The sequence below is a fragment of the Empidonax traillii genome, unplaced genomic scaffold, assembly GCF_003031625.1.
Source record: "Empidonax traillii isolate 1590-97213 ecotype Southwest subspecies unplaced genomic scaffold, ASM303162v1 scaffold12:size2584012, whole genome shotgun sequence".
NCBI classification, from domain to species: domain Eukaryota; kingdom Metazoa; phylum Chordata; class Aves; order Passeriformes; family Tyrannidae; genus Empidonax; species Empidonax traillii.
The window spans coordinates 2,271,581-2,298,604 of record NW_020955205.1 but is presented as its reverse complement, the minus strand read 5'-3'; the positions used below and the strand labels follow the sequence as shown (position 1 = coordinate 2,298,604).

At 54.8% G+C, this 27,024-nt stretch overlaps 1 protein-coding gene across 1 annotated transcript; it reads right to left on the bottom strand.

Moving 5' to 3' along the window:
• Positions 1–2,342: 2,342 nt before the first annotated feature.
• Positions 2,343–26,088, bottom strand: RBPMS2 (RNA binding protein, mRNA processing factor 2). The gene is made up of 8 exons (XM_027889727.1): positions 25,917–26,088; positions 14,465–14,542; positions 13,789–13,827; positions 13,211–13,273; positions 12,238–12,388; positions 11,462–11,610; positions 3,012–3,081; positions 2,343–2,759 (listed from the first exon to the last, which is right to left on the bottom strand). The coding sequence occupies exons 1-7, from the start codon at positions 25,974–25,976 to the stop codon at positions 3,019–3,021; spliced, it is 603 nt and encodes a 200-aa protein (XP_027745528.1). The 5' UTR covers positions 25,977–26,088; the 3' UTR covers positions 2,343–2,759; positions 3,012–3,018.
• Positions 26,089–27,024: the final 936 nt, after the last annotated feature.

The following is a 27,024-nucleotide window of genomic DNA, read 5'->3' as shown; positions in this document are numbered from 1 at the left end:
ACTCAGTCTAGGAAGGAGTCCCTGACCACGGCAGGGGGTTAGAACTGGATGATCTTCAAAGGTCCTCTTCACACTCAAAATATTCTGTGATTCTACTCCCTGAATTCTGAGGACATTCCCTGTCCCCAAATCACTGCCCAAAAGCATTCCTTTGAGCAGGACCCCAGTGGGAGCAGCCAGGGAGAGGCAGGGGCATTGCACTCCTGGCTGGGCCGAGGCAGCAAGTAAGGACACTCATGTGTACCCACACGCCTGTGCCAGCCCCACTCTGGCTGGGGAGGGGACACCAGGAACCCTTAGAGCAGACGTGACCTACTTTAGCTCCAAGGCGAGATGCGTTGAGCAGGTCCCAGTGTAAAAGCTTAATAGAACCAGATGTAAATTATTCATGGCCTGGCCATACTAATGCATGTGCTAAAGGCTTTTTTTTTTTTTTAAAAAAACTCAGAAAAAAATCTGCTCTATAATTTAAAGCCTCACATGCTCCCATCACCAGGCCCCGCTGCTCTCTGGAGTGTTTCTGCTCAGGTGAGCAGAGCTGCAAGATGTGGACAGACCCAGCAGGGAAGAGCTGGCCTGCTGGAGCTGGGATTGGGGCAGGAGCTGGGATGGCGAGAATCTCATGGGGAAGGGTCTGGCAGTGCTGCTCTGGTCTGGCAGCCCATGGCCCCACAGCAAGTCACTTCCCGCAGCAGCAGCACTCGGCCGAGCCCATTCACAGGCACGGTGGCCAGCGGGGCTATTTTTAGAACTGCCTTTTGCTTTTTCTGATTTCTTTTTTCTTTTCTCCTTGCTTTTGCTCAGCGCTACCCTCAAAGCCCTGGGGAGAGGGGAAAACACTGATCCCTGGGGCGGGAAGCTGCGTGGGAGGGCTTTGGAGCACCCACGGCAGGGACTCAGGGAGCTGAGCCACAGGGACTCCTTGGACACAGTGGGGAGACCCCCAGGACGCCCCACAGGGACAACCACCCCCTGCCCTACAACTGTCATTCCCAGGGCTGCTCGGGTGGGTTTGGATAAAGCCACAGGAGGATTGGGGCAGCCCAGGCCAGGGTGTCCCTGCCCCAGAGCAGGAACAGGCAGGCCAGGGCGATGATCCAGCCGTGGAGGACATTTGCCTTCTATGGGCATCTCCTTGCTGCACTGCTGGCACGAAGGAGAGGCCCTCAGCCTCCCCAGAAGCTGGGAGGGGGAATAAAAACACCCAAAAAAAGCTCAGGGCTGCCCTCTCAGAGGCCTCCAGCAGAGCTCAGCAACAACACCCCCTCCAACATACGCCAGCAAGGACTTGCCCTTCTCTGAGAGGGAAGAGGCTATCTGATGGTCCAAAGCAGCAGCCCAAAACAGCCCCCCATCCTTCCACAGAGGGAAATGGAAGTGGGGAGGGGACAAGCTGTGGGTAACACCAAGCATGAAGCATCCCACCCCAACCCCACAAGAAAACACACGAGACCAGAGAAAGAGTCACAGCATCCTGTGGGTACATATTTTTTCTTTTTTCTTTTTTTTTTTTTTTTTTTGGTTGCATTTCATATATTATCCAGTTTCACATTCTCATAGGATCAGCAATTATAGAGCAACTTATTCTCAAATCTTTTAATACAAGCGAGACAGCCATGGTCAGATAATACTTAAAGCACTTCAATACCAAGCAATAAGATGCTAAAACAAAAATTGCACAAGTTCTTGTTTACTATGCCTGACTGAATCATTGGTACAGAAGACAACCCTTCTCTTTCAAGCTTTTAACTAAACATTAACTTATCTTACAGGATTACAATTTCTCTTTAATAATAATAATTAATTGCACACAAACACACAAGTAATTCTTTATGATGCATAAATATTTCCTTATTACATATGGTACAAAAATACTCGTACTTTTTTTTTTTTGTTCGGTATTCCCAGAAGGATGGCTGATTATTTGGCAGGAGTAGATGGTCTCCAAGTAGAAGGATGTGGAAAACAAAAAAGATGCTAGATATTTTACAGCCGTTCTATATATAGAAGTTTGAATAAGGAAAAAAAAATAAAATAATAACCCTGACTTTAAAACGGGAGCAAAATGGATGAGAACAGAAACCCAGTGCATTGTACTTTGAGGGCAGGGGCGGGGGGGGGGGGGGGGGGAGAAAAGAAAAAAAAGGCGTTTTTCAAATTTTTCTGGTCGTCCTGGGGAGGGTAGGGTAGAGGCAGGAGAAGGGGTGAGACAAGGACAGTTAGTATTTCTCAAAGCCAAGTCTTCACCAGAGCAAGAAGAAAACCTTGATGGATCAATCCGTTGGGCCTGTTGCTAACGGTTACACAAACGCTAGAACAAACAAACTTACACTCACACAGACACAAGTTAAGTGTTTTAATTCATGCCAGAAAACATGCAAAACCCATTTTGCCTTTCAATTCCTTCAGCCGAGCAGCCCCCCAGGGCAGGGCGAGCCTGGGGAAGCCCAGGACCGAGCCCCCCAGGCTGGGTTTCGGCTAGCAGCCGGCCAGCGAAGCTCAGTCAGGGAGGATGTCCTGGGGATGGACCGAGGGAAGGATGGAGGGAGAGGGATGGAGGCGGCGCACAGCCCCACGGCTGGGGCCACGGCGACTTCACAGTCCGGGGAAAGGGGTGCCCCACAGTCTGGAGGGAGAGTGGCGGGCCCAGGCGCCTTGTCCGCTGGCCGCAAACCAGACTGAGAGGAGTTGGAGCGATCGTCCCTGGCACATCCCTCCGCGGAGAGGCAGGTGGGAGGAACACGAGTCGAGGAGAGACACTGAGGGAGAGGAGTGGCCGTGAGCGAGGGGGGCTGGCTGGATCCGCCCCCTGAGCGGCACCACGGCCCCCTCCCTACCCCAAAGCTCACTGGGTCCCCCGGGTCCCCCTGCTCCCACAACCCATCCCTGAAACACAACCGCATCCTTGGTGGATGTGGGGGACTGAGCTCGAGCTCCCATCCCTCCTCCCGCACAACAGCCCAAGGAAGAGCAAGACAAGGACCTGGCTCCAGGAGTAATTAATTACTTACTAACGAACTAACAAAACTGACGAGACTTCCATCCTTGCTGGGTAGCTTCAGAGGGAGGATACCAGCGCATCTGGAAAAGAAATCCATGGCAGAGGTCCATGATCCAGGATTATCTCAACGAGAGTACAAACCTTCAGCTCCTTCAAGCCATGTGCAAAGTCTGTGAACCAAAGATGTCTCCAGTACAGGAAAGGAGGCTCCAGGTTAGAGCCCCAAATACTATTTGAGTAGCATCTCACCCTGGGGCTGTACCATGCTAGTACAGCCCAGCGTGCCATCCCCATCCTGGCCAGCTCTGGTGGCACTGGGACCTGGCCAGGTCCTCCCTGAAGGAGCATGGCAGGATCCCACATGTCCAAGAAGGAAGCCAGCAGTCCATCTCAGGGCTTGCCTCAACAATTTGAGCACTCTTTGTCTGTTGGCATAACGAGAAGACAGCCCCAAAATCCACATCCACACCCGGCCTCCGCTCACTACAGCACACCACCCTTCATGCATGGGAAGCTCCTCACCACCAAGCTATCCATGCAGTTCACTACTACAGAAGCAGGCACAAAGAGGGACTCTTCACCCCCAGAAAACTCCTACTCCCCCCCACACACACACTCCAACTTTGCTTCTTTCCCCCTGTTCAGCCTCAAGCGAGGCAGAGGGGGCTCACTTTGGGCATGCAGCACCCCAAGGTGGTGGCAGCTCCACCCTCAGCCAGTCAAAGGAGGCATCTTAGACTACATATTAAAACCAGGCAACCTCTGCATGGCATGGGTAAGAAGTGGTTCATCCACCACAGCAAGACTCAGAGTCACAACTCAGCCACCAGAACAAGCTCCAGGCAAACCACATCATGGGAAGAACCTAATAGAGCTCCAAATCAGCAAGACTTGGAGGCTTCCTGGGCAGGTCCTTGCTGCTACTTGTATTGCTCAGACCTACTTCTTGCCAAGGAAGGAGCTGGATGGGGCCTCAACAAGCAGACAAGGGACAGTAACTGAACAGACACTTTCCAGGCCATCAAGAGACACAGAAAAACTGGCAACATCCAGCGGCATGAGACATCCAGATGCTCCCGCTGGTTGTCAGGCTGGGCTGTGTTACCAGGCCCATGCCTGGGAGTAGCAGGAGATGAGCCCATGCCACCTGATTGAGCACAGATCCAGCAGTGGGAGCAGTGAGTGGAGTTCCATCCTGCTGGTGGTTGCAAAGGGAGCTGGAGCACAACAGCAATCCCATGCTCCTCCCTTCCTAGCAGGGGAGCACAGCTTGGTACATTCAGGGCTCTGGGAACCAGCAGAACAATGGACTTGGCTCTAAGATGGGGAGAAAAGTGGCAGAAACCCCCCTTTAAGGTCCCTTCCAACCCAAACCATTCTATGGTTCCATAACCTGCTGGATTCTTGCCAGGCACCTTCACAAGGCAAGTGGGTGCCACACTAAATCAGCTCCCAGCTGGCCCCATACCTCCCTCATACAACAGCAGCCAAGTGCATACCAGTCAGTCCAGCCTTGACACGAACATTACTAAAGCCTTCCTCCCCAGTGAAGGGCTCCCACCCAGTGCCAGGACCAAAGTGCTGTCTTGGTGACATATCCAGCCTGTTTTCACTTCTCCATTAGCCTGGGAGAGGGACCCTTGCTGCCCAGTCAGGGCCACCATGCTGCAGTAGACACTGCTGTCCCCTTGCACTGACATCACGAGGTAGGCTCAGAGTGGGCAGCAGCACCACAAACAACTTACAGGGCCACCACAACAGCTGCCAGAGCAAGGACAGGGGTTACTTGCTCCCCCCAAGCCCTGTCACCAGGAGGTGCTTGCTTAGCAGAGCCACATTTCCTCGGCAGCCAGCAGCTGTCATCCCTAGCTAGTGTCTCCCACTCCAGCACTCCTCCCCTCAACAGCTGGAAGCAGTTTCCTTCTGCCCAGCAGCAACAGGAAACTCCCCCTTCGTTCACAAGGCTGCAAGTGCTTAACCCCAAGAGCCACCTCTGTCCCACGCTGGGCTCGGCTGAGCAGCAGGGCCATGTGTGAGCTAGCACAGCCCACTCCACTCCCTCAGCCTGGTGGCCCTACAGCCTCTCCTCAGGCATCTTAACCTACCTTCTGCCCCATGTGCAGAGCCTCAGCACCTTCAGTTTCAATAGAAATCCTGCTTTTCTCTTAGAACACACACTGTTCACAGCTCTAGCACTAATAAACCTCCAGTGCTGAAGGACACCTCACATTCCTCCTGTAGGTCCTCCAGTGCTCACACGCCAAACCCACACAGCCTGACCCACCATGGCCCCATGGACCACCAGCCCAGCCCTGTATCCAGAGGGGCTCAGCCCGGAGCCCGGCAGGAGCTCCTGCAGACGCGACAATCCTGGGTATAGTCCAAGGCTCTGACATGCTGTCAGGGCAAGGGAATGACCTGCCAGGTCTTTCAGCCCACAGAAAGATTAAGGGCTTGATGGGATGAGGCAGGAACTCACTAGGAGGGATGTTTCTGAAGGCAGCAGAAAGCACTGGAAGCAGCAGATCAGAGGCAGTAGCCAGCCAAGAGGACACGCTCTTTAGGCACCTGCCAAGGCAGTTTTCTCTTCACACCCCTCAAAATACTACACTTGTCAAGGAGGAAGCTGAGAAAGAATAGAGATGTCCAGCACTGGGTGAGGAAAGCAGAGCAAGGGAGGTTTTCACTGGAAGTAAAAACAGTTGTTTCTGGAGAGGCATTAGCTCACAGTTAGAAAGGAGGCTGGTCACACCGCTGAAACATCTCCTGCTCGCTCACCTGTAGGGACAAGGCAGAAACCACCAGCTGACTGCAACAGCCTCATGCTGCCACCTTCAACATCTGTCCCAGAAAAGAGCTGGAGAGGAGAAATGTGTATCTCTACCTGCCACCTTCCAGAGGCCACCCCTCACTTGCTGCAGCACAACACCAGCAGCTGCCTAAAAGTCACAAAGAAATGATAAATGGGGTAGAGGAACACCACATCAGCACTTCACTCTCCTTGCCAAGACCTCCTTTGTCTCTCCCAATTACCCTTAGAATTTAAATATCCGATTGCCTACCATTCTCATGGAGAGCAATTCCTCCAGAGGGAAAAAGAGAGGGAAAGGAATAAATATACAGGTCCATCTATCCTCAGGCCACCTTCTATTTGGAGGACTTGCCTTTGCAGGCAGCCCCAGCAGCTCTTGGAGCTCTGAGCTATCTCTGCAGCTAGAATGGTCCCATGGACCAGAAAGGCTCCTGGTACAGGCAAGAACAGAATACTCCATTGTGCTACTGGGAGCTGGTAGGATCCAACCAACACATCCAAGAGCTGCATCCTGTTGCCAGCTGCTGATGTGCAGAGCAGCATCTTCACTCGTGCTGCTGAGATACTAAGCCTCACAGTCACTGCTCCTCTGGCTGAAGGTCAGCGGGAGAGAGCCTTGGACAGCCCATGCTGACGGCTGGCAAGAGCTGCTCTGCTCCAGCTGGAAACACAGCTAGTGGGAACATGACCCAGGCAGGCCAGGACAGTGACACAACTGCACCCACAAGGCACCTCCTCATCCATTAGTGCACACTGGACACGCAGTTTCTGCCTCAGCAGCAGGCACTGCACCCTGGCCACCTGCTTCCAGGGTCTTCCAGGGGGATGGGAACAAGCATCCAAATGCTGGCATGATGTGTGAGACCTGAGTAGCTTCAGCCCACCACGTAAGCAGGATGCAGTCGAATCAAGCACATGTGTCTCCCCAGGCAGCTCTAGCAAGAGAGCTGGAATATCAGCCCATTGTCCACACTAGGTTGAGGAACACACAGGAGAAGACAGGCACTGATCCATCCTCTTGCTTCGGAATGTTTAGACAGGCATCCTTCCATCAATCCAATGCCTTGTATCCCTACAGCTCATGGAGACACACTCCCCTCACAGACTGGATCAAATAAGCATTTCCCTTCTTCCTAGAGTGAAAACAAGTTGTGCTGCTTTCCTTTGGATTAAGCCAGCCAGGGAGAGTCACTGCTGGCTACAGGTCTCTTCTGTGGCATCTCAGTCCAGTTCACCCTCCATTTAGTGAGGATGGCTGCTCAGCAGGTATTTGGTGGAGCTCAGAACATCTTCTGCCTGCTTTTCCCTGGCTAGGAGGGAACTGCCTAGGGCTTGGGGCTGCTTGGCCAGCTATGTCACCACTAAGTCACCTGACTTTAGGAAGCCGCTACAACCATGAAGGCCTCGAGGCTTCACACCTCTGGGAAGCATGGAGCTTGCCCAGAAAAAATAAATCCTGCTAAGTCCCTACACAACCACCCAAATAAAGAGGCAACAAGTTATTAAGGACAGAAAATCCATTACTGTCTCCATCCATCCCAGGCAGCATCTGTCAGAGCTTAGCTGCAGAGAAAGGGGTTTTGGTACCAACCTCCTGCACCACCAACCCCTACAATCCAGGACTGCTCCTTCCAACTACCACTCACTTGGACAAGTTCCAGCATCAGAGATGCACCTCTGCTATCTCCTCAAAGTCTCCAGACAAAGCAGCAGCAACGTGGATGCCCTGAGGGCACCCTATCCCCTAAAAGGATTGGCATCTCAAAGCTTTCAAGCCATGACCTGGTGCCCTGCCTTGCAAGGGCCTACTTGGGCTCTGGGTATCCAACATGTCAGCACCATGTGGCCACCATCAGCAGATCTGCTCATGCTCTTACGAGTCCTGCGCCCAGCCCATGCTTCCCAGGGCAGGTCATGCCCAGAGCAGAGTACTGCCACAGCTGGACGCATCTCTTTGCGGAAGAGCTCCAGGAACATGGTGGCTTCTTTCCCCAAAATCACTTCTCCAGAGAGGAAAAAAGTCTGCTCAGAACCACTGCAAGGAGAACCGAGCCAGGACTTGACTCCTTCAGTCAAACATCAACCATCTATCTCCCTGCCAACCAGTTCAGCTTCCCTCTTCCCAAGTTCCCAGTCTCCTAAGCCACTCCCCTCTCTCCCAGGCTGCCGACTCCCTCCATTACAGCTCACATGACCTGTGTCCTGCCTGTGATTTCAGGTTGCAAGAGAGAAGCCAAGCTCCAGGTAGGAACTGGCTTCATTTCCAGTAACTGGAGAGGAAAGATGTGAGATTAGACCCATGATAAAGGGCAGGGTCTGTCCCGGTATGCGATTCTGGAACAAAGTGACCGGCAAGTGCTGTTGTCTAAGGTGCCCACTAAAATTTAGTTGTGTGCTATCACTATCACGTCACTCACCTCCCCCACCGTGTGCCAGGAGTGAGGTCAAAGTGTATTTCTGGTTGCCCTCAAAGGGTCAAGGTTGGGGAGAAACCAGGTTTCTTTCACGCCAAGTGGCAGGGTGGTCTCTGCCCCGGCTCAACCGGGCTGCTCCCCTCTGACCGGCAGGGCCTGGCTGAGCCTGGCTCAGCTGGGAGGAGCTGATGTAAGATGGTGCCATGCTGTGTGCGCCATGTCATGTGCTGCCAAGTTGGAGATGTGGGTTAGAAAGAAGGCCTGGTATCTCATTCCTCAGGCTCTGGTGGGTGGGTAGCGTGAGGCCCATGCACTGGGTTGCCAAGGAGATACGGGCTACAGAGATGGGCAGAAGCTTGCAAATCCCATGGTGCACCTTGGAGGAGAGATGGTTACCTTACCAGTCTTTCCAGATGTGGCTGCCATCATGCTTAACACTTCTAGGAATGGAGCTGTGGTACAGCCACTCCACTAGCTGCAATAAGGCATCACTAGGGCGTCCCATGTCCAGGGACAGCTCTGAGCTTCGGGGCTAGCCTGCGCTGGCATCATGGCTGGAGTTCACTAGGGACATCAAAGGAGGGATTTGAGAGAAGGTGGGAGGGAGGGAAGGCAGATGGGACAATCTTAAAGTCAACAGAGTCCCCAGCGGGGCAGGGTCAGGCTGCAGTCACAGCTACAGCTGCTTGGTGCCCGCCAGGATTGTCACCATGGCATGGCAGTGCCAGAAGCAGCAGCTATTAGTCTCATCTGGGAGTGGTTTACCAAGGGTTTCCAAGGCCAGGCCAGCCTCACACCACCTCCTGCCCCTCATCTCTCCTTCTAGTCCTCTGGCCAGCCCTTCAGGAGGCCAAGGGCAGCCACTTCCTCTCCCTCTCACTAGACTTGGTGCTGCAAGAGGACAAGCCCTTCAGGTTTAAATCTCTTGCAACAAGATCTCTGTTTAGCTATAGCCTCCAACTGCTTTCCTGCCTTAGGGTTGATTGCTGTGGAGCTGCTACAGCTCCACCATCCCCATGAACGTCCTCCAGCCAACACCAGGCTCAGAAGGAAGAACTGTGCCTGTTCTGGGGAACAACCCGTGAACCCACCACATGCACAAGCCAACTCCTACAGTGAGGGCAGAGAATCAGCACACTGGGACTGAGGGCAAATGTTTTAGCCCAGTCTGTGAGCAAAAGTCACCTCCCTAACTTACTGCACTCCAGCTCAGCTCTGCAAGAGAGAGGGCTCCAGCCTGGAGACTGAGTAGCCCACAGCTGCCAGCCCAAGTAATGTTTAACCACGTAAAACTTTATTGGTAACATATACTGTGCCAGAATGTGCTCCTGCGAGGTCACTGCTGGCTCAGCACAGTGAGGAGCAGTTGTGGCTGGCAGCATCTGGGGAAGAGAGCTGGGTCTAGCCATGGCCTGAAGGGTCTGCACTGGCTCCCTAAGGGAGCCATCACCACCCATGGACCCCCTTGGGCAGGGAGAGCTCTACCTACACAGGGGGCTTCTTGGAGTCTCAGGGTCTTACAGTCAGGCCAGAAGATCTCTTTCAAAACTAGTAACTTGCCAACTGGAGGGAAGACACTTAGACCCCAGAGGGTAAAGATCTGGCTGAAGGCCTCCTTGATAATTTTGCTCTTGCTTTCTCCCTCACCATGCACCATAAAGTTTTGGTGTCCAACCCTCACGCTCAGGGTCCCCATACAGTCACCAATGACCATCTTTGAAGGAACAGCAGTAAATGTTTCACCTCCCTCAACCAGGCTGGAGGGATGGTTTGTTTTTTATTGGTCCTCCCTTCCAGGCACAATTCAACTTTGGCTCCACCACTCTAAACACAAGGGGCAAGAAGACACCTGCTCTCCTGGGCCAGTGAGGAGCACAATACACCCTTCTAGTTGTAGGCACTACCAATAACTTTTGGAAAACACCAGCAAGCACAAGCCTCCCAGGGAAGGACTAGCCCGGCTCTGGAGGTCCTTGGAAAAACATCCCAGTCCCTGGTCCAGCCCTAAGCCCCATATAATTCTTGCCTACCCCACAGGAACTTCAGCACAACACCAGCTCACCTGTAGAAGGGCAGAAGCAGGAGAGTTCTGCAGGTGTGAGAGGGGCAGGACAGAGGCCAGGAGTTTGCATCCCCTCCATGTGCCATTTGGGAAGCAAGCTTGGGTTGAAGCTGGGCAGTTACCATCACAAAGCTTGCTAGAAGCACAAGGACACCAAAGGGCCAACAGAGCTAACTGCCAGCCAGGAGGACAAGGTGAGTGGACACAGCTTCTCTTCCTCTCCATTTAAGCAGGGAAGAGCAGAGGCACATGTCCTGCTTGGCAGGGCAGAGCTGAGAGGTTAAGCCCTGATGGTCAGTCCCACTGTCCCAGTCCCCCACGGCACCACTATGGGAACAGAGACAGAAGCAGGCAGAGCACAACTGGCTGGGAACACTGAGCAGGGCAGGAACAGGGGCTCCAGCTTCTCCTGAGAAGTGCTTCAAGTCAAGCAACTAAACCTGGAATTGGGACACTGTTTCTGTCTTGGCTTTCCCTTTGCATTCTCTGGTTTCAGGGACTTTGTGTTGGTCTCTGTACTTTAAAGCATCCCAGTTTCAGACCAGTGCAGGCATCCCTACATCCCCAGCTGTCAGCAAGTAAACCCTGGGACACCCAGGCAGCTGATGGCAGCTAACAGGCTGTCCCATCAGAATTCCTCACTGTGGCAAGGCTCTGGTCACTCATCTCCCACAGGACACCCTCCTCCAGCTTTGAAAGTGTTTGAGTCACTTGGGTCACAGTTGAGCCCCTCAGCTTTAGCACCAAGCTGAGCCTGTTGCCATTGCTGTGACTTCAGGGAGGACCTTTCATAGCTATTTTACTTGCTGACAGGTAGCATATCCTCCCAGCAGTCCCTCAACATGGTTCTTTGGCCACGGGGACCAACAGAGCCAGCCAGACATCAAGTCCTGGCTTCCTCCCACCTGCCTGCCCCTCACAGGGAAGCAGGCTGGACCTGCAAGCTCAGGAATCATGGCCCAGCTCTACCTGCTCTCAGCCACACAGACCCCTTCCCCTGAAGCTGGCTTGGGGATGGGCCCCCCACGCCCACAGTCAGGGGCAGGCTCTGTCCAGGAGCCAAAGGTGCAGAGGCCAGGGTTGAACTGGCAAGCAGAGACCGCAGGAATGCGCACCAGGGCAGGGAGAGAGGAGGGCCTGGATCCTGGCACGGGAGGTGGGGAGCAACTCACCTGAGCGTGAAGAGCAGCGGCCGCAGCAGCGGCCGCTGGGTACGTGAAGGCGGCGTGGGGGATGGCAGGGGTGAGCTCCGTGGTGTACAGGGGGTAGGGAGCCCACGCCTCGGGAGACGCTGGGATCAGAGCTGCTCCAGTCAGGTCATCTGTGCAGGAGACAAGTAGACAGACCTCAGTACCTGACCCCAAAGGCCTGCTCTGGGGACAGGCTCTGGATTTCCCTCCCCAGGCTAAAGCTTTGTGCTGCCATCCCAGTAAGGTACAAAATCTGCGTGCCCAGCTGTTCCTCTGACCTCCCAGCTTTGCCAAAAAAGGTCATGAACAGGCTCCACAGAGGCTCTGGACAGGCTGGTTCACAAATGCGGCACAGGGCTGGTGCCACAGGACAGAAGATGGGGACTCTCAGATAGGACATCACTTGTCACCCAATGATCCTCAGTGGGGCTGCTCACCCCACTACGCCACATCGAGGGTGATGGCACAGCACTCATCCTTTATGCTTCACACCCAGGGATGTTTCACAACTAGGGACGGTTTAAAGGATTTATGGTATTACTTGAACTACCAAAACCAACTCTGCTCTCTCAACAGTCCTAATATTGGCCTCAGCAGATGTCTGTTATTCCCCTGCAACTCCAACCTCTCTGCACCAGGCAGGTTTCAGTCAAAGCGGATGTGGATCTGGGTTCCTTTCACCCTGACAGCATTCCCAGGGTTGGGCATCTCCCAGGCAGGACCAGTGATGATCTCCCAACCCTTCCCAGCATACTCACAGGGGTCCCGTGCAATGAAGTGTGCACCCAAGGCAGGGTGGATATTGGTGGGGTTTGGTGTGGCCATCAGCTTGCTCTTGGCCATCTTTGTGTTGGCTTTAGCAAACTCTAACCGCAAAGTCTGGGGGTTCTCAGGGTCGAAGCGGATGCCCTGTCACAGGAGAAAGCACAGGAGTCCCTCAGAGGTGAAGCTTCCAATTCAAGCACAGACTTTCCCCCTGAACCAGGGAACTAAGGCCACCATGCTGCAGTCACATGCCCAGATTTTCGTCATCTCACTGCAACACCCAAGCTCCCACGTGCTTTTATTTTTATGTTTAGTTGGCCCAGGCAGGACCACTGCTTCCAACACAAGAGACATAGTTCTGCTCCTGAGGTGCAGTTCACTCGCTAACCACTGTGGCTGCCGACATTGGACAGGAAAGATCTGTCTGCTGGTTCTGAGATAACCCTGTCTGTACTCGAGTTGGTATAACCCCCATCTATGTGGGAGTTCCCCTCTATGGTGCCACTACATCTTCTGCCAGCCGGAGCACAGGCACTTACAGGTGTATCAAAGCCCAAGGCAAGGTCTATACCAGAGCAGAACCATGTCCTGCTGACTAGATCCCACCAAATCCTGCAGGCCCAAATGGGATACGGATTATTTTGTCCCATGTTGACCATCCTCAAGACTTTCTTGAGCAACAGCAGTTCCCCACACCCTCAGAGGCTCCAGAGCTGTCTTCTAGCAGTCAGAAATGACATGGACACAGCTTGCATCCATTTGCTTAGGTTGATGTCAGCCTTAAGCAGCTCTGCAGCTTCCCTGATAGGATGCTGCAGGACTGTTTTGCTTCCATACTCAAAGGCACAGCTGGGAGACCCTCCTGTCCTACCCTATGGCCAAGCCAAACCCACATCTCCAGGTCTAGCTACAGCAGGGCACATGGCCCCCGAGCCCCCACAGTCCCCCAGCACTTCAGGGACTCACATTCAAGGCGTTCTTCGCTGCTTCAGCACCAGCCCGGCTGTCAAAGGTCACAAAACCAACTGGCTAAAAGAAATAACAACAATTTCAGCTTCGAAGCCTCTTGCAACTTCTCAGACTACCCTCCACCTGCCTCTACCCCAGACAGCAAGCAGAAGAGACCATCCAAAGCTGCAGAGGGACTTCAGGCAGAGCTTGAAGGGTCTTGGTCATCAGCCTAAGATTCCTGCTTTGTGCCTTCTCCCAGCACACCAAAACACTTGGGCATCCCCACATGTGGGGACACCACTCACTCCAATAGCCCCCAACTAGGGGGCCTACTGCCTTGGTCAGAATGGGAGTAAGGAAGATTGATGGCAGCACAGGGTTTGAGGCTGAAGCCTCAGGTCTGACCCAGGGCAGCAAGAGAAGACAAGTTTATGATTGGGACCACCGGGACAGTGGGGGCAGCAGAACCCAGCTGTATATGTGGTGCTGATCCCAGACAGTGCTTGAAAATGAAGTGGGATCCCCCCTCCCCTCCCATCACATCTGGTTTTCTAGCAGAAGCCAAAAATACCCAGGCTGGAAGAAGGAGGTACCTGCTTTGAAGTCAGCTTGATCAGTGACCCTTCATAACCCTGCAGGAGGGAAGAAAGCAAGTCAGTGTCAGGCTCCTGAAGGAGCCAAGCTACAACTGAGACACGACGCGACAGCCCCAGGAGTTCCTGTAGCACCAAGGCCTCCATAAGGCAGCAGGAGCAGTGACAGTAACACTTCTTTCCCACCAAAGAAGACTGAGGGCAGAGCAGGTATCTTAGCTATTCCATCCTGGCCCTTTGGGAAGAAATCCCATTTTCTAGCACTCCTTCCAGCTATGAAGAGGAGCACCCTGCCCTGGCTAGTGCCTGGAGAGCACAGGCCACCCACCCTGTGCTAGAGGAGCGCAGACAAGGGAACCCCACTACCCCCAGGGACAGCCCAGGTGGTGATTAGAGAGGTATAGAGAGTTTAAGGGATCAGGATACGTCCCCAAGGGAGGGCTGGTCCAAGAAGATTTCATCAAGCTTAGAGACAGCATGATTCCAATATCAGGCTCCCAGCAAGGTTCTCCATCTGAGCACGAGCATCGGACACTATGTTGGCTTCAGGTTCCCCAAGCTTGCACAAGCACCACCCTCCCACATCATGCTCCCTTCCCCCGACAGACCTTTGCTGCCAGGTCATCCACAAAACAGCATCTTTCACACCAAAAATCAGATTTGAAGACCTTCTTACCTTGAATGGTCGGAAGAGTAGGTAGAGCTCTCTGGGCTTGATATCCACAGGAAGGCCACTGACAAACAGCGTCCGTACCTAGGAGAGAGGCCAACGAGCTCTACTGAAAGGAGATGCTCAGTGCCAAGGTGGGAGCACAGAATACAGCTCAGAAGCCACATGCAGCAAGAGTAGGACACCTTGGACCAAAGGTCCACTAACCCTTCCCTGCATTAGAGGAACATTGTCCAGGATAAAATAGACCCAGCACTTCCATTTCTGCCACAAAGGATTGAGACCTTTACAAAAATCCAGTGCCTAGCAGAAAAGCCTGGGTTGATCAGGACATGATCACCAGCCCACACCCTTGATGGCTAAACAGGAAAAGACCATACATTCCACAAGAACTAACAGTTTGACACATCCCAAAGGTCCAGAAGAAATCAGTACAAGACCCAGTTGACTCTTCAGCTCTTTCTAAAGATCATACACTAGATCTCCTCCCCTAAGCTTATCCTGGCACTTTACTCCAGTCACCAATTCAAAGACAGCCCTCAATTTTGAGAAACACTTCACTACTCCTCTCACATCTTTTGACACCTGCAACAGCCCTACAACATCACTGGAGGAAGATTTTTGGGTCCCATCCCAGCTCCTTCCCCAACATGTTATCAGACCCTTCAGAAATCTCTCCCAAAGCCACTCTCACAGTGTTTGTTTTACTGTGCCTTGCCAACAGCAGCCCTGCTGTACCAAGGCCCCGAAGGCTGTTGCTCTTCCCAGGCTATAGAAGTCATGGACCAAGTCCAAACACGCTCATGTGTAAGCAAAAAACACAGTGCCAGAGGAGGCTTTCAATAGATAATCCATTAAAATCATAGAGAATAGTTCACTTGAATAGCTGGGAAGAAGAGTGCTGAAGGCTCGTGGCCTGGGAGAACTCTGCTCAACAGTCAGACCATTGTGGCCACTTTTTCCCTGCACACTGGCTGGCAGAGTGTTTCCATAGAAAGCATCATGATGAAGCTACAGACTTCTTGTAAATCAGCAAAGAGCTGGAAGGGGAAGTTATGCACAATGAGGGTCATGAAGACACTCGTCATTATTAACAAGGAGCAGGAGTCTGAAGCCAGAGCCCATCTCCTGGCCTGCTTCCAGTCTGGAGTGACCCCATTACATTTGCAGGGCAGAAGGACCCTGCTCCCACATTTTTGGTTTTGCTCAGCCGTTTCCCCTTCTCTAGGGAAAGAGGTTGTATCCGAAACTTCTTTTGCCATCCAACTGAGCAGCACACACTTGCCCTGCTTCTGGGCTGGAGAAAGTGACCACGTGAAAACATGTGAGCCTCTGTGCTCTGTAATTCCTTGGGGACAGCTAGATGACAATTTCTCTATGCAGGGAAGTTTCTTCTATTTGCAGAAGAAAACTCATCTCCTTGACCTCCGGTGTCCAGGACAGTCCTGTTAAGGCAGAGGAATACCCCTCACATCAACTCAGGAGGCAGCTGAAGCTCCCCAGGATGGACAGTGATTGTGAAAGGCTGGAGTGCTCGAGATCTCTTGAGCATGTTGAGACTGAGGGCTGCCATGACACCCCACCAGTGTGGGGAGCCCTTCTCCAGCCCAGCACATCTCAAGACTGCAGAATGTAACCACTGAGCATCCTTCCCATCCTCTCCCTCTAAACATGGATGGGCCTACCACACACCACTAGGCTCAGTCCAACAGACTCCCCACTCATGGAGCCTTCATTTGATGCCTCAGTGCATCACTCCAGAGGCACCCCATGCGAAGGCAAGAGGGGGCAATGTCACTGTTTCTGTTTCCTGGATGCCTTAAAGATTCCAGCGCTTGCGCTCTGGCATGAGCCTCACAGAGCCCCTGCAGTGCATTCCCAGAAGACACACAGCCATCTCTTGCAGGGGAGGACTGCAGAGTGTGGTGGCACACATGTGCCTCAGCCATGTGAAAGCTCCATCTCTTTTCAATATTTCAGGATCTCAGTGTGCTAAGCCCCCAGAATGGATATTTATTCCGAGCAGATAGAAATCTGCATCCCTGTTGGGTCTCTAAATGGCCCCGTGATACGTTGCTCACTAAGTCCTTGCGACGGGCATGACAGGATAGAAGTTGCGCAGTGGCTCAGGGAAGGGGAAGTTGGCACTTGGAGCCCTTACAACGGCCTGAACAGAGCAAGGCAGGTGCCCAGGAAAGCTCTTTGTCAGGGGCAATAAGCTCCCAGTACCAACAAGCTCCCAACACAAGTTGCTGCCAAGGATGGGAGCAAGAAACCTTCTTTCGTAGGCCCAAAGATTCCCTTGGCCTCCAAGTCCTGTCTGTCACCATCCACGGCATTGGAAAGGGGGGGTCCCACAGCCAAGCCACAGCACCCACCAAGTGTTGGCATCACTCCAAAGCCTAGGAAATCCCAAATGTCACCAGCCAACCTCTTCAAAAAGGGCATCCCCAAAACAAACTAAGGAAGAAGTCCCTGCTCAGAAGAGCTTGTTAGAAGCAACAAGACCAAGAGGTTGGTTTTTCAAGACCTCTGCAATTCAGCACATCCTAAAGTGATCAAGAGAAGAGTAAGGGGAAAGAAAGACTAAGTTATTCAGGGAAGGGAGGGTGAGGCTGATGAGAGTCCTGAGCAATATATTAAATGGATAGAGTGAGGTAAGCCAGAGGTAGCTCACTTCCAACACCAGGCATAAAGCAAAGGCGATCTGGATTATCCCACAGAAGAAAAGCAGGAGGCAGCTCAGCAGTCTGTGCAGCCTCTTGTGCACCAAGAGCAACCTTGGTCCAGCCTCCTTCCCTGCTCTCAAAGAGAGCAAACTGTAAAGGAGGGCAACAGGATCTGAACAAGCATCTTCCAGTGGATTAATCAAACTGGAACTCTCCAGTCAGCCCTTTGCAGACCAAGTCCTGCAGGCTTTGAGAGGCCAGTAGGAACACCCTGGACCGACAAATCCAGGCACCCAGGCCTCACACTCAACATGCCGTGACAGGGTGGCTTCTGCTAAAATATATTTGCCCTGCTTCAACTCCCTGCTGCTAAACACCAGATCTATGTAGATCGTCAATTCTCCCCACAGCTGGAATCTCTGCACAGCTGGAACAGCCACAGGACAGAAAAAAAAACACCCACCAAAAATATCCATCCAGGGCTGGGTCAGGAACTGCCTGAGCCAAGCTGCACATCCAGACATCCAGCAGGAGCAGATCCCCAAGAATACCATGTTCTAAGCTGCTCTTGGGCTCTGCTGTCAGCCACTCAAAATATCAGGTGAGACCAACCCCATTCCACCCAGGGCTGATCTGAACTGGACACACAGGCACAGAGGGAAGCAGGGCAGGGAGTAGCTCTTGCCTAGGACAGCCCAGCAGAGTCACACTGCTGCAGGCCCTGCAGAAAACACTCTCCCTTCCCCATCCCTGCCCCTCTGGGGATGCCCCCAGTCCAAACACCTGGCAGAGATGAAGGAAAGCCATGGAAAACAGGATTCGTGCCAGGAGGGACAAGACCATCTAGGCTATCTCTTAAAGAGGGAGGATCCCAGCACAGCTTCCCACGCAGGAGGAGGAAGGGACAAGGACAAACCCATTTAGCCCTCAGTTCTCAGTGTCAGTTCTTGCACTGCTGTGTCTCCCCAAAGAGACACACACCTTGTGCCAGCACAGCCAGGAGCTTCACACCAAGCCTTCAAAGGAGCCAGGCAGCAGCACCTGCCTCGTCCTGCCACAGCTCCAGTGCCACCAGAGGGTCAGCATGGCTCTTACAGCATCCACAGCTCCTGGCCATGGCTGCTTTTAAATAACAGCTGTCGAAAGGGAGCCCTAAGCAGAGCCAGAGGCTGCCTGACCCAACAAGGGTCAAGTTATGTCAGAAGTGCCCAGTGTAAGGGCACAGGTACCCATCCCCCACAAGGTTGCTGCAGGTGGTGGGTTTTTGTTGCGAGATGCTCTGATTCCTCCCCTGGGAACCACTAAGGTTGACCCTCCCCTTCTGTGAGTTCAGCCCTTCAGCAACATCACTCACAGCACAGCTGGGGCCACTCCAGCCCCTCAAAACTAGCCGGGTCTTGGATTCACACTCCAGCAGCACCTGGAGCACACAAGCCTTTCCCAGTAGTGATTCGAGACACCTGAGGACAGGTACAGCAGGAATGGGCCCTAGTGCCTCCTCCAACACTGTTCCACTGGACATCCCCCTCCCAAGGAAGCCATCCCAACTGCATGCCAGTTTTTCGTGGAGACAAGCTATCTCCCACTCGTTCTCACAAGGCCCATTGAACCTTCTTCCTACACCACCAGCCCCGTGCTGTCCTGCTGAGGACAGGGACAAGCTCCACAGCAGCATCCTAAAGGCACTCCCCATTCCTGGCAGCCAGGACATGTCCCAGCTCAGGGACATAAGACTCCAGCTTTTCCCAAAGGATAGCATCGCAGCGGGGTGCCTCTAGGCACCCGGGGCCAATGGCAGAGCCGCAGGGGCACACGGAGCCCCGGTCCCCGCCACGGCGATGCAGCCAGGGCCACTTGACACGAGGCCACTGGAATGCGGCGAGGCTGCGGCTGCCCCGGGAGCCGGGACTTATAAGGCACGGGAGCGAAATCGGGGAGGCGAGCTTGCACAACAGGGCTGCCGGGAGGGGAACGCGGGAGTGTCCAGCGGCGGGGCTGTAAAATGGGACAGCACCCTCCTCTCAGTGCAGGTCCTGCTACTGCACGGGGAGACCCAGTACGGGGCGGTTTTGCTCCTCAGGGCATCTAAGTCCCGGGAATCACAGGGGAGGGGAAAAGTGGGGAAGAGAGATGGTGATCTGTGCAAGGGATAGCTCGGCAGGACAGCTGAGCAGCCTCTACACCATGAGGCAAGACACCGATAGAAGGGGCTTGTAATAGGCTCCTTCCCCACTCTGTGTCTCAGTTTCCCCTCCCCTCATCAGCAGAGAGGTGGTAAGAGCTGACCGCTTTCTGCCATTCCAGCCCTGGCAGAGCCCCGATGTCGTCAGGCAGGGCTGCACTGAGCCCTAGTGCAGGATCAGGCCAGATGCTGCTCCAGCCAGGAAGCCCCATGCAGGCACAGAGCTTCCCCTTGCCACGAGGAAGATATTCACCTATCCCCAAATGGGAAAGAAGGCCTTGAACCTTCTCAGCACCTGAAGCAAGGTGGGGCTTCAGGTATTTCTCTCCAAAATCAGCCTTTTGTGTGAAAGACACCCAAGGAAAAACATCCTGCTCACCCAGAGGGAGGGAAGTTGACCACAAGCAAGCTCAAGTGCACAAGCACTTTGTCCCTAAGGCTGGGATGTTTCACACTGCTCATAGATGGATCAGCCCCTCCCCAGCATCGCCTGTCTCCCACATCAGGCAGGGGGATGTCAGCAGGACTCAGCCACCCCTGCGGTCAGGGTAGGAAGGCGCTCAAGTGAGGGGGAAGCAGGGAGAGGCACCAGCCCCTGCCCTGGGGGAGCAGGAAGCACATGGGAGCCGATAAGGGACAACAGGACAGCACCCAAGAATAGCCCTTGGCCCCAGCAGAGGAAGCACTGCTGGTGTGGCTCTGCCATGGAGGCTTCCCCACGCTATCAAGTCCCATCCCCCGTGTCTCTGCAGCATCTCATGGAAAGGATGGCACCCGGAGGTGTTCAGATCACAACAGGAATTTAAAAAAGCTGATGAAACATTTGGAAAGGTCATCCCTGCAATGCCCAAGAGATTATTGTCCAACAGGGCAGCTCCCAGCTCAGGAAGATGCTGGATCAGCACCCTCAGGTCACCTTCCACCTTGCCAAGAGGTCCACTAAGCCAGGAGACAGGCACAAGCACCACAGCCAACATGCTTGAAGGACACTCACATCCACACTGGCACAACCAAGCCACCACACTAAGCAGAGGACTCCAGAGACCCACACTTGCCACCCTATGATGTCAGGGACTTGCAGACACCTGTCACCGTCGGCTGGAGTCACAGACCCTACCTGTTGTGGACTAGCTCCTCCTCCCCACACCCAAGCAACCCATTCTCCTGGCAGGAGGCACAGGAGTGAGACAAGTATCTGCTCAGAGTAGAGGCTGGCAGGAGACATGAGTCTGGATGCAGGACCCTCACATGGAACGTTCTCACCTCAGGCCTTTAGGCAAATATATCTGTATCTGCTTTGCCCTGCCACACAGTGACTCCTGGGCACTTTTCAGTCTTGTACCTCCCAGGACACATCCAGAGGCAAATGAGTCTCTCCTCAAATCAATCCAATACAGGGCAGCACACCACTGGCCATGCCCCAGCCCCATTAAGCAGGTCAGGTACCTCCACAGCCCAAAAGCAAAACCCAAGTGATGGTGAGCTAAAAGCTCACAGCAGCTCTTGGCTGTGGACAGTGATTATTGGAGTGACACCTCCAAACACAGGGAGATCCTTGGGGACACCAGGAGAATGACAAGCACCCACAGGACTAAGCCACCATTGCATCAGTCCAGCTCTTGTCAAGACAAGCCCACTGGGCAGCAGGGAGGGACTGTGCCACCCAAATATGAACCAAAACCACCAACCCTAACCTGCAACATGCCCTTCTGGGTGCTCTCTCACAATCCATAGCTCGTTCTGCACTTCAGTCCACTGCTACAATTGACCCACAGCAGTTATCCATTTAGGGAGATATTGGTCTACTGCCCTTGGAAGCAGATGGGAAGGACATCATCCCCAGGCCAACAGCTTCTGACACACAGACATGTGCCAAGACTGATCCCACACCAGTGCAAGAACCTCTCACCACCTCCTGTGACACAGGAGGGAAGGCACCATCCCAAACAGAAAGGTGCAACGTTTCCACAGTCTCTCCTGGGCTGTACAGCAGGGCTGGAGATCCTCCACATGTGTAAGACCACCTGACTGGGCCCTTGTGTTTCCAGTCACCCAACCATACCATGACCCTACAGGGCAGTGGCCAAAGCATCCTTGCCAAACCTGCAGCACCAATTTCTGCCATGCCAAGGGCAGAGTCACCTATGCCACTGCTCTTTCCTCATCAGATGCACTGGGCTGGCTCAGGATCACACCTCTGTATGGGCCAGGTTCTGCAGCTCCAGTGTCCCATTGCCCTGTCCCTCCAAAGGTCCAGCTCTGCAGTGCAGGAGGAATTCAGTTTCCACCATCTCTTGTGGTGCAAGAAGGTGCTAAGGATTGTAGTGAGGTTTGACCACCTCACTTCTACACTCATGTCATAGTGAGACTTCAGCTTGAAGGCACACAGAGCTCCAGGACAGGCATTGCTCATGATCCATGATTGTTGCTCCATGATCCAAGCAACAAAGTCTCCATGACTTGGTAGTTACCCCCTTCACAGGACTAATTGGGATGTTGATGTTCAAACTCATGTCTAAGAAACTTAGATTTGAAAGAGCAAGAAAGAAAAAAAGAAGCTCCTTCAGAGGGTATTGACAGGCACAGAATATGAGGAGATAATGGGGAGATTCCCATATCCCTCCCCCCTGTCAGAGCAACTTAGTGATAGACCAAGAGGAGGTCTGGGAACACACCAGTTCCCAGAACCTCTGTGAGCATGGTGACTCCAGGGTGTCTGCTCAGCCAATAATCTGTCATTGACAGAAAGCTGCATCTAACACTGAGGGGACTTCTAGGATGCATGAAAACAGCTCTGAGGCACCATCCCGCTTCAGCCAGACCAAGTGCAGAAGGATTAGTGAGTGGTGACTGCAAGTACTACAGCCTCACATTCTTCATAGTGAAGAGCAGCATCACAGAGACATTTGAATCCAGAACTTACATTAACCTTGTTTCCAGCCAGAGAGCTGGAATCCACACGCGCACGAGGTATCTAGGTCCACTCAAGCAGAGATTACAGAAGTCAAGAGATGCCTGGCACCAGTCCATGAAATGCTACAGACATCCAGCACGTAACCTGCTCACCAGCAGCATTCCCAGGCGATTCTGGCAGCCCCAGTGTGCCAAGGAAAACCAGGGATGAAGGACTTGCTACAGAGGGCATTTTCTGGGAGCCAAGAGCTTCTGCCTCCCCAACAGGGCACTTTCTCACTCTAACAGGGAACACTGCAGCCTTGCAGGGACCAACAGGAAAGATCACAGAATGGTTAGGGTGAAAGAGGCCTCAAAGACCATTTTGTTCCAACTCCCAGCCATGGGCAGAGACACCTTCCACTAGACCAGGTTGCTCCAGCCCCATCCAACCTGGCCTTGAACATGTTCACGGATGGGGCAGCCGCAGCTTCTCTGGGCAACCTGTGCCAAGGCCTCACCACCTCACAATGAAGGATTTCTTCCTAAGATGATCCTCTCCAAGCAGAACTTAGCCAGGTAACTTCTCCTCGTCCTCACCTGGTCTCTGCTCACCCAGCATAACCTCACATTTGATGCTTTCCACCTTTAGCAGTCCAGGATGCCCAAGCTCTACATCAACAGCCAGCACTCATGGAGCAGCAATCAGGCCTTTGAGACCAGCCAAGAGGGCACATGGGATAATCACAGACTTGAGCTGCCTGGTTTGGGCATCTGGTCAGCCATCTCCAGATTTCTCACACTCCCTCTGGGCCTACAGCCTCCCAGGTACCTCCTAGGAGAGCAAGGATGAACTTCCAGAGTAGAATCGACATTTCTGCATCAGGCAACCAAGGGAGCAGGGTGAACACACAGGGTCCTTATTGCAATATGGCCACAGACACAACACACAGCATTCACAGGAAGCAAGAAAGCTCCTCCAGCTGCCAGAAAAAGCTCTGCCTGTCACAGGGTGGGAGCGCAGCACCCAGGCAGCTGCCCATCTCACAGCACCCCTCAGGAGCACTGGGACAGACGCTGTCACACAGATGGGCGGCTGCCTGGAAAATTAAACAGAAGATAGCAGCAAGTGGGGAGGGACCAAGTTTGGGGAGGTGTCTGGTGAGGAACAGCAGGGACTGACATTAGGCCCTGTTTGTTTAACATTCCCGTTAACGACCTCGAGAGGAGAGAGAGGCATTCCTGTCTTCCACATGTCACCGGCCAGGAAGCGGCTGCGAGATCCAGGGGCTCGCAGATAAGATAAAGGGAAAGGCTGAATTTGGGAGTTTCGCCCCACCATATCTGGGGCACATGGAGCCCTTCTGCCAAGGCCCGGGGAGGCAGCAAAGGAGGCACACAGTGGGGGGGGATGGAGGAGTGTCCACAGCACCAGGATCTGGCAGCATTATCCATGCAGTGTGGGAAAATATTCCAGTACACCCTCCTGCGTATGGTGGGACTGAAGGATTCCACTTCACACTAAACATATTTATCACTCTGTATCAAGGGTGACTCCTTGTGCCTCCATTAGCTTCTGCAGTGAGGAACAGCTCCTGGTCAGCCACAAGGAGCTACCAGAAAAACAAGGCTCAGAGTAGCCACCATGAAGCCCAAGCCGTGCTTATCACCTACAGCATTATTTATGGTGGATCCTGGCAGAGAGAGGGCTTTACAACAGCAATCCCATCAGGGATTGGGACATATCCCCTCCCCAGTGCCAGCCTACCACCTCCTAGGCACCCTCAGCCACCTCCAGGGTGGTGGGTCCTTTGCTGCAGCTGTGGATGCAGGGTGACAGACACACCCTGTGAGGTCACAGACCATCCAGCAGAGCGGACTGGACTGTCCCCCTCCCCTCAAAGATGCAGAGGCAGCACAACAGAGCAGGAGCCGTTTCTGTTCAACCCCTGCCATTCCCCAGGGATGCCATCTTTAACTCGGTTTTCCAGTCACCAAGCACCATTCCTGGGAGGACCAGCCTCTCCAAAGAGCAAGGATTTCCAGGCTCCCAAAATGCTGCAGCACCTGCTTTGCCAAACCACTTCCCAGCAGCAAGGAATGGACCAGCTCTGCCCCAACACCACAAACTCACCCTACCACCACCTATGAGGCACCAGCACAGCTGGAGCAACGCCATGGGATGGGATGTGCCAAGCGGCATCAACCTCAGGGGGCTTTGCAGACCAGTGAATAATTGGATCAAGGAGCCGCATTGAGTCTTCTGCGCACGCATTCACAGCCCGTGAAACCCCCTGTTTCTGAGCCTCCCCACACCGGGAGTGGCACAGGGCCCCAGGTGCTCTGGCTCTCAACACACCCACACCAGTGAGGCTGGGACATCCCACCAGCAGTATCACATCTACTTCCCATCGCATCATCACATCCCCTAAGCCCTGCTCCACACTGGGGACAGAATCGCTACAGCCACCACCTGCCAATGCATTCCACCCCATTACCCAGGTCTACCTCGCAAGAATTGAAGTGCAGGGGACACGATGGCCCCAAGTCAGCTGGCGCATAGGGCCAGTCCGGCCCCAGTGGGTGGCAGAGTAAGCCAGGCGCCATGTTGCGGCGGCGCGAGCGCACGGAGGAGAGTGAGGGGAGGGGACTGAGCACCTCCCTGGTCCTGAGGGCCGGGCACAGAGGACTGCAGCAAAACACTACTGATGCCAGGCATTTTCCAGAGCCGTCTCCAAGATGGAGGGCAGCTGGTGACCCACTGCACCAACACCTGCTTAAGGGGTACAGTAATGACAGCAGCCAGTGGTCTGACAGCCAAAAGGCAAATGTGGAGGGCTGCAAGCTCAGCTCTGGCACGTGGCTACAGACAACTGACCCTTGTTAGCCTTCCCAGCCCCGAGTCCAGCAGCATCTAGGCTCTGGCTTGCAATGGCATCCAGGGAAAGGGGACCAGTGGCAGGGCAGCTAGCAGGCCTCCAGCCCTGGCCAGGCTGCCAGTATATGGGCAAGGACTCCACCAGTATCATCCAACTGTGTCCCTTGCAGCCCACGCGGGCAGAATGGTGCTAGATCTAGAAGTTGCAGGGACTTAGGGAGAGGGCACCATGCCCACAGGCATCGACTGCTCTCGAGGGACTGGGCACCTTCCAGCACCCTATCCCGCCGGGCTACAAGAACAGGGGCTGAGCAAAGAACTCGCCCCACCCGGCTCCGGTACACCCGGCTCCGGCACTTCCTCGGGACGGCCCGGGGGCTCCAGCGCCGGCTCCCCGACACCTCCGTACTCCAGCTCCCACAGCTCGGCCTCGGCTCCCCAGCCCGGAGCTGCCCCGGCGTCCAGGCTCCGGTCCTCCGACGGCCCGGGGGTCCAGCCCCGACGCCGCATCCTCTGTTCCGCAACCACGGCGCTGCGCTCCTTCTCGGCTTCCCCGACGCCCCGGTGCCGCTTCCCTGGTCCCCGACGCCGCTGCGCTACATCCCCGACACCCCACTTCCTATTACCCGATGCCGCCGCGCTCCATTCCCCGTCCCCCAACACCCCGGCGCTCTACCCACGCCGCCCCGTCCTGCTCCCGCCGGCGCTCCCTGTTTCCCGCCGCCGTCGCGCCCCAGCTCCGTTGACCCGCTCCGTTCCCGGTCCCCGGCCGCCCCAGTGCCGACGCCGCTCCCAGTTTCCCAGCGCTCCATCCCCGACCCACCGCCCCGTCCCCACCTCCTCCTCGACGTTGCCGCCGCCGTTGGTGTGCTCGGTGTCCTTGTTGAGGTTGCTCATGGTGGGGGGACGGGGCGCGGGATGGTGCCGGCTGCTCCGGAGCTCCGCAGGGCCGAGCCGGGGTGCCGGTGAGGTGTCGGTGCGCGGGGGCGGTGCGGGGCGGTGCGGGGCGGTGCTGCGCTGCCCTCCCGGTTCACATGCGGCGTCCCGGGACGGCGCCGCTGTTAACGGCCGGGCCGGGCGGAGCGGGGCGGGGCGGGGCCGAGCGGAGCGGGGCCGAGCGGAGGGCAATGAGCCGCAGCTGCGGGGCCGACGCGCCCCAGCCCCCGCCGCCGCTCCCGGTGCCGCCGCCGCCGCCGCGCACCGAGCAGCGGAGCCGGGACCCGCCCGCCCGCCCCGCCCGGGGCCGCCCCGCCCGGGGCCGCCCCCGGCCGCCGCCGCCGCCAATCCTGGCCCAGCCCGGCCCGGCCCGGCCCCCCCGGGGCCGCGGGGAGGTTTTTTTTTGTTGGGCTCGAGTTATTTTAATTATTTCCCCCCCTTCTCCTTTCCACGAAAAACTGTCTCAACTTTGATGAACTTTCTGGTTTCGACTTTCTTAAAGGGCCCGCCGGGCTCTGCGCCCGCGGCGGAGCAAGGCCGCTCCTCTCGGCTATCCGTGGGATGGGGGGATGTGGTTGAGCCCCGCGGGGGTCCGAGAGCCCCGAGACGGCATCTTTGTGACACCCCGATGAGAGCTCTGAGCCCCATGAACAGCAGCCCTGGGAGCTCAGGACGGGGGTCCTGTAACCCCAGGACTGCAGCCCTGAGCCCCCGGGTAGCAGCCACAAAGCCCCATGGGACACCAGCCTGCTTCCTTCTGCCAGGGCACCCCACATCCATCCCCACAGACATCGGTGGGTGCCCGGAGCCCGGCTTGGGAGGAGGAGCAGGATTCAGGCATAGAATCAGGGAATCCCAGAATGGTTTGGGTTGGAAGGGACCTTAAAGATCACTGCATTCCAATCCCCAGCCATGGGCAGGGACACCTTCCCCTAGGCCAGGTTGCTCCATTCAACTTGGCCTTGAACATTTCCAGGAATGGGACAGCCTCAGCTTCTCTGGGAAACCT

What these genes read in the sequence shown, in the direction of transcription:
- RBPMS2 (XM_027889727.1), bottom strand. Translation starts at nt 25,976, where the DNA reads ATGAGCAACCTCAACAAGGACACCGAGCACACCAACGGCGGCGGCAAC. An exon ending in TACTCTTCCGACCATTCAAG is followed by an intron (nt 13,828 to 14,464) that starts GTAAGAAGGTCT and finishes TCCCTCCTGCAG; the next exon opens with GGTTATGAAGGGTCACTGAT. An exon ending in CAGCGAAGAACGCCTTGAAT is followed by an intron (nt 12,389 to 13,210) that starts GTGAGTCCCTGA and finishes CTCCTGTGACAG; the next exon opens with GGCATCCGCTTCGACCCTGA.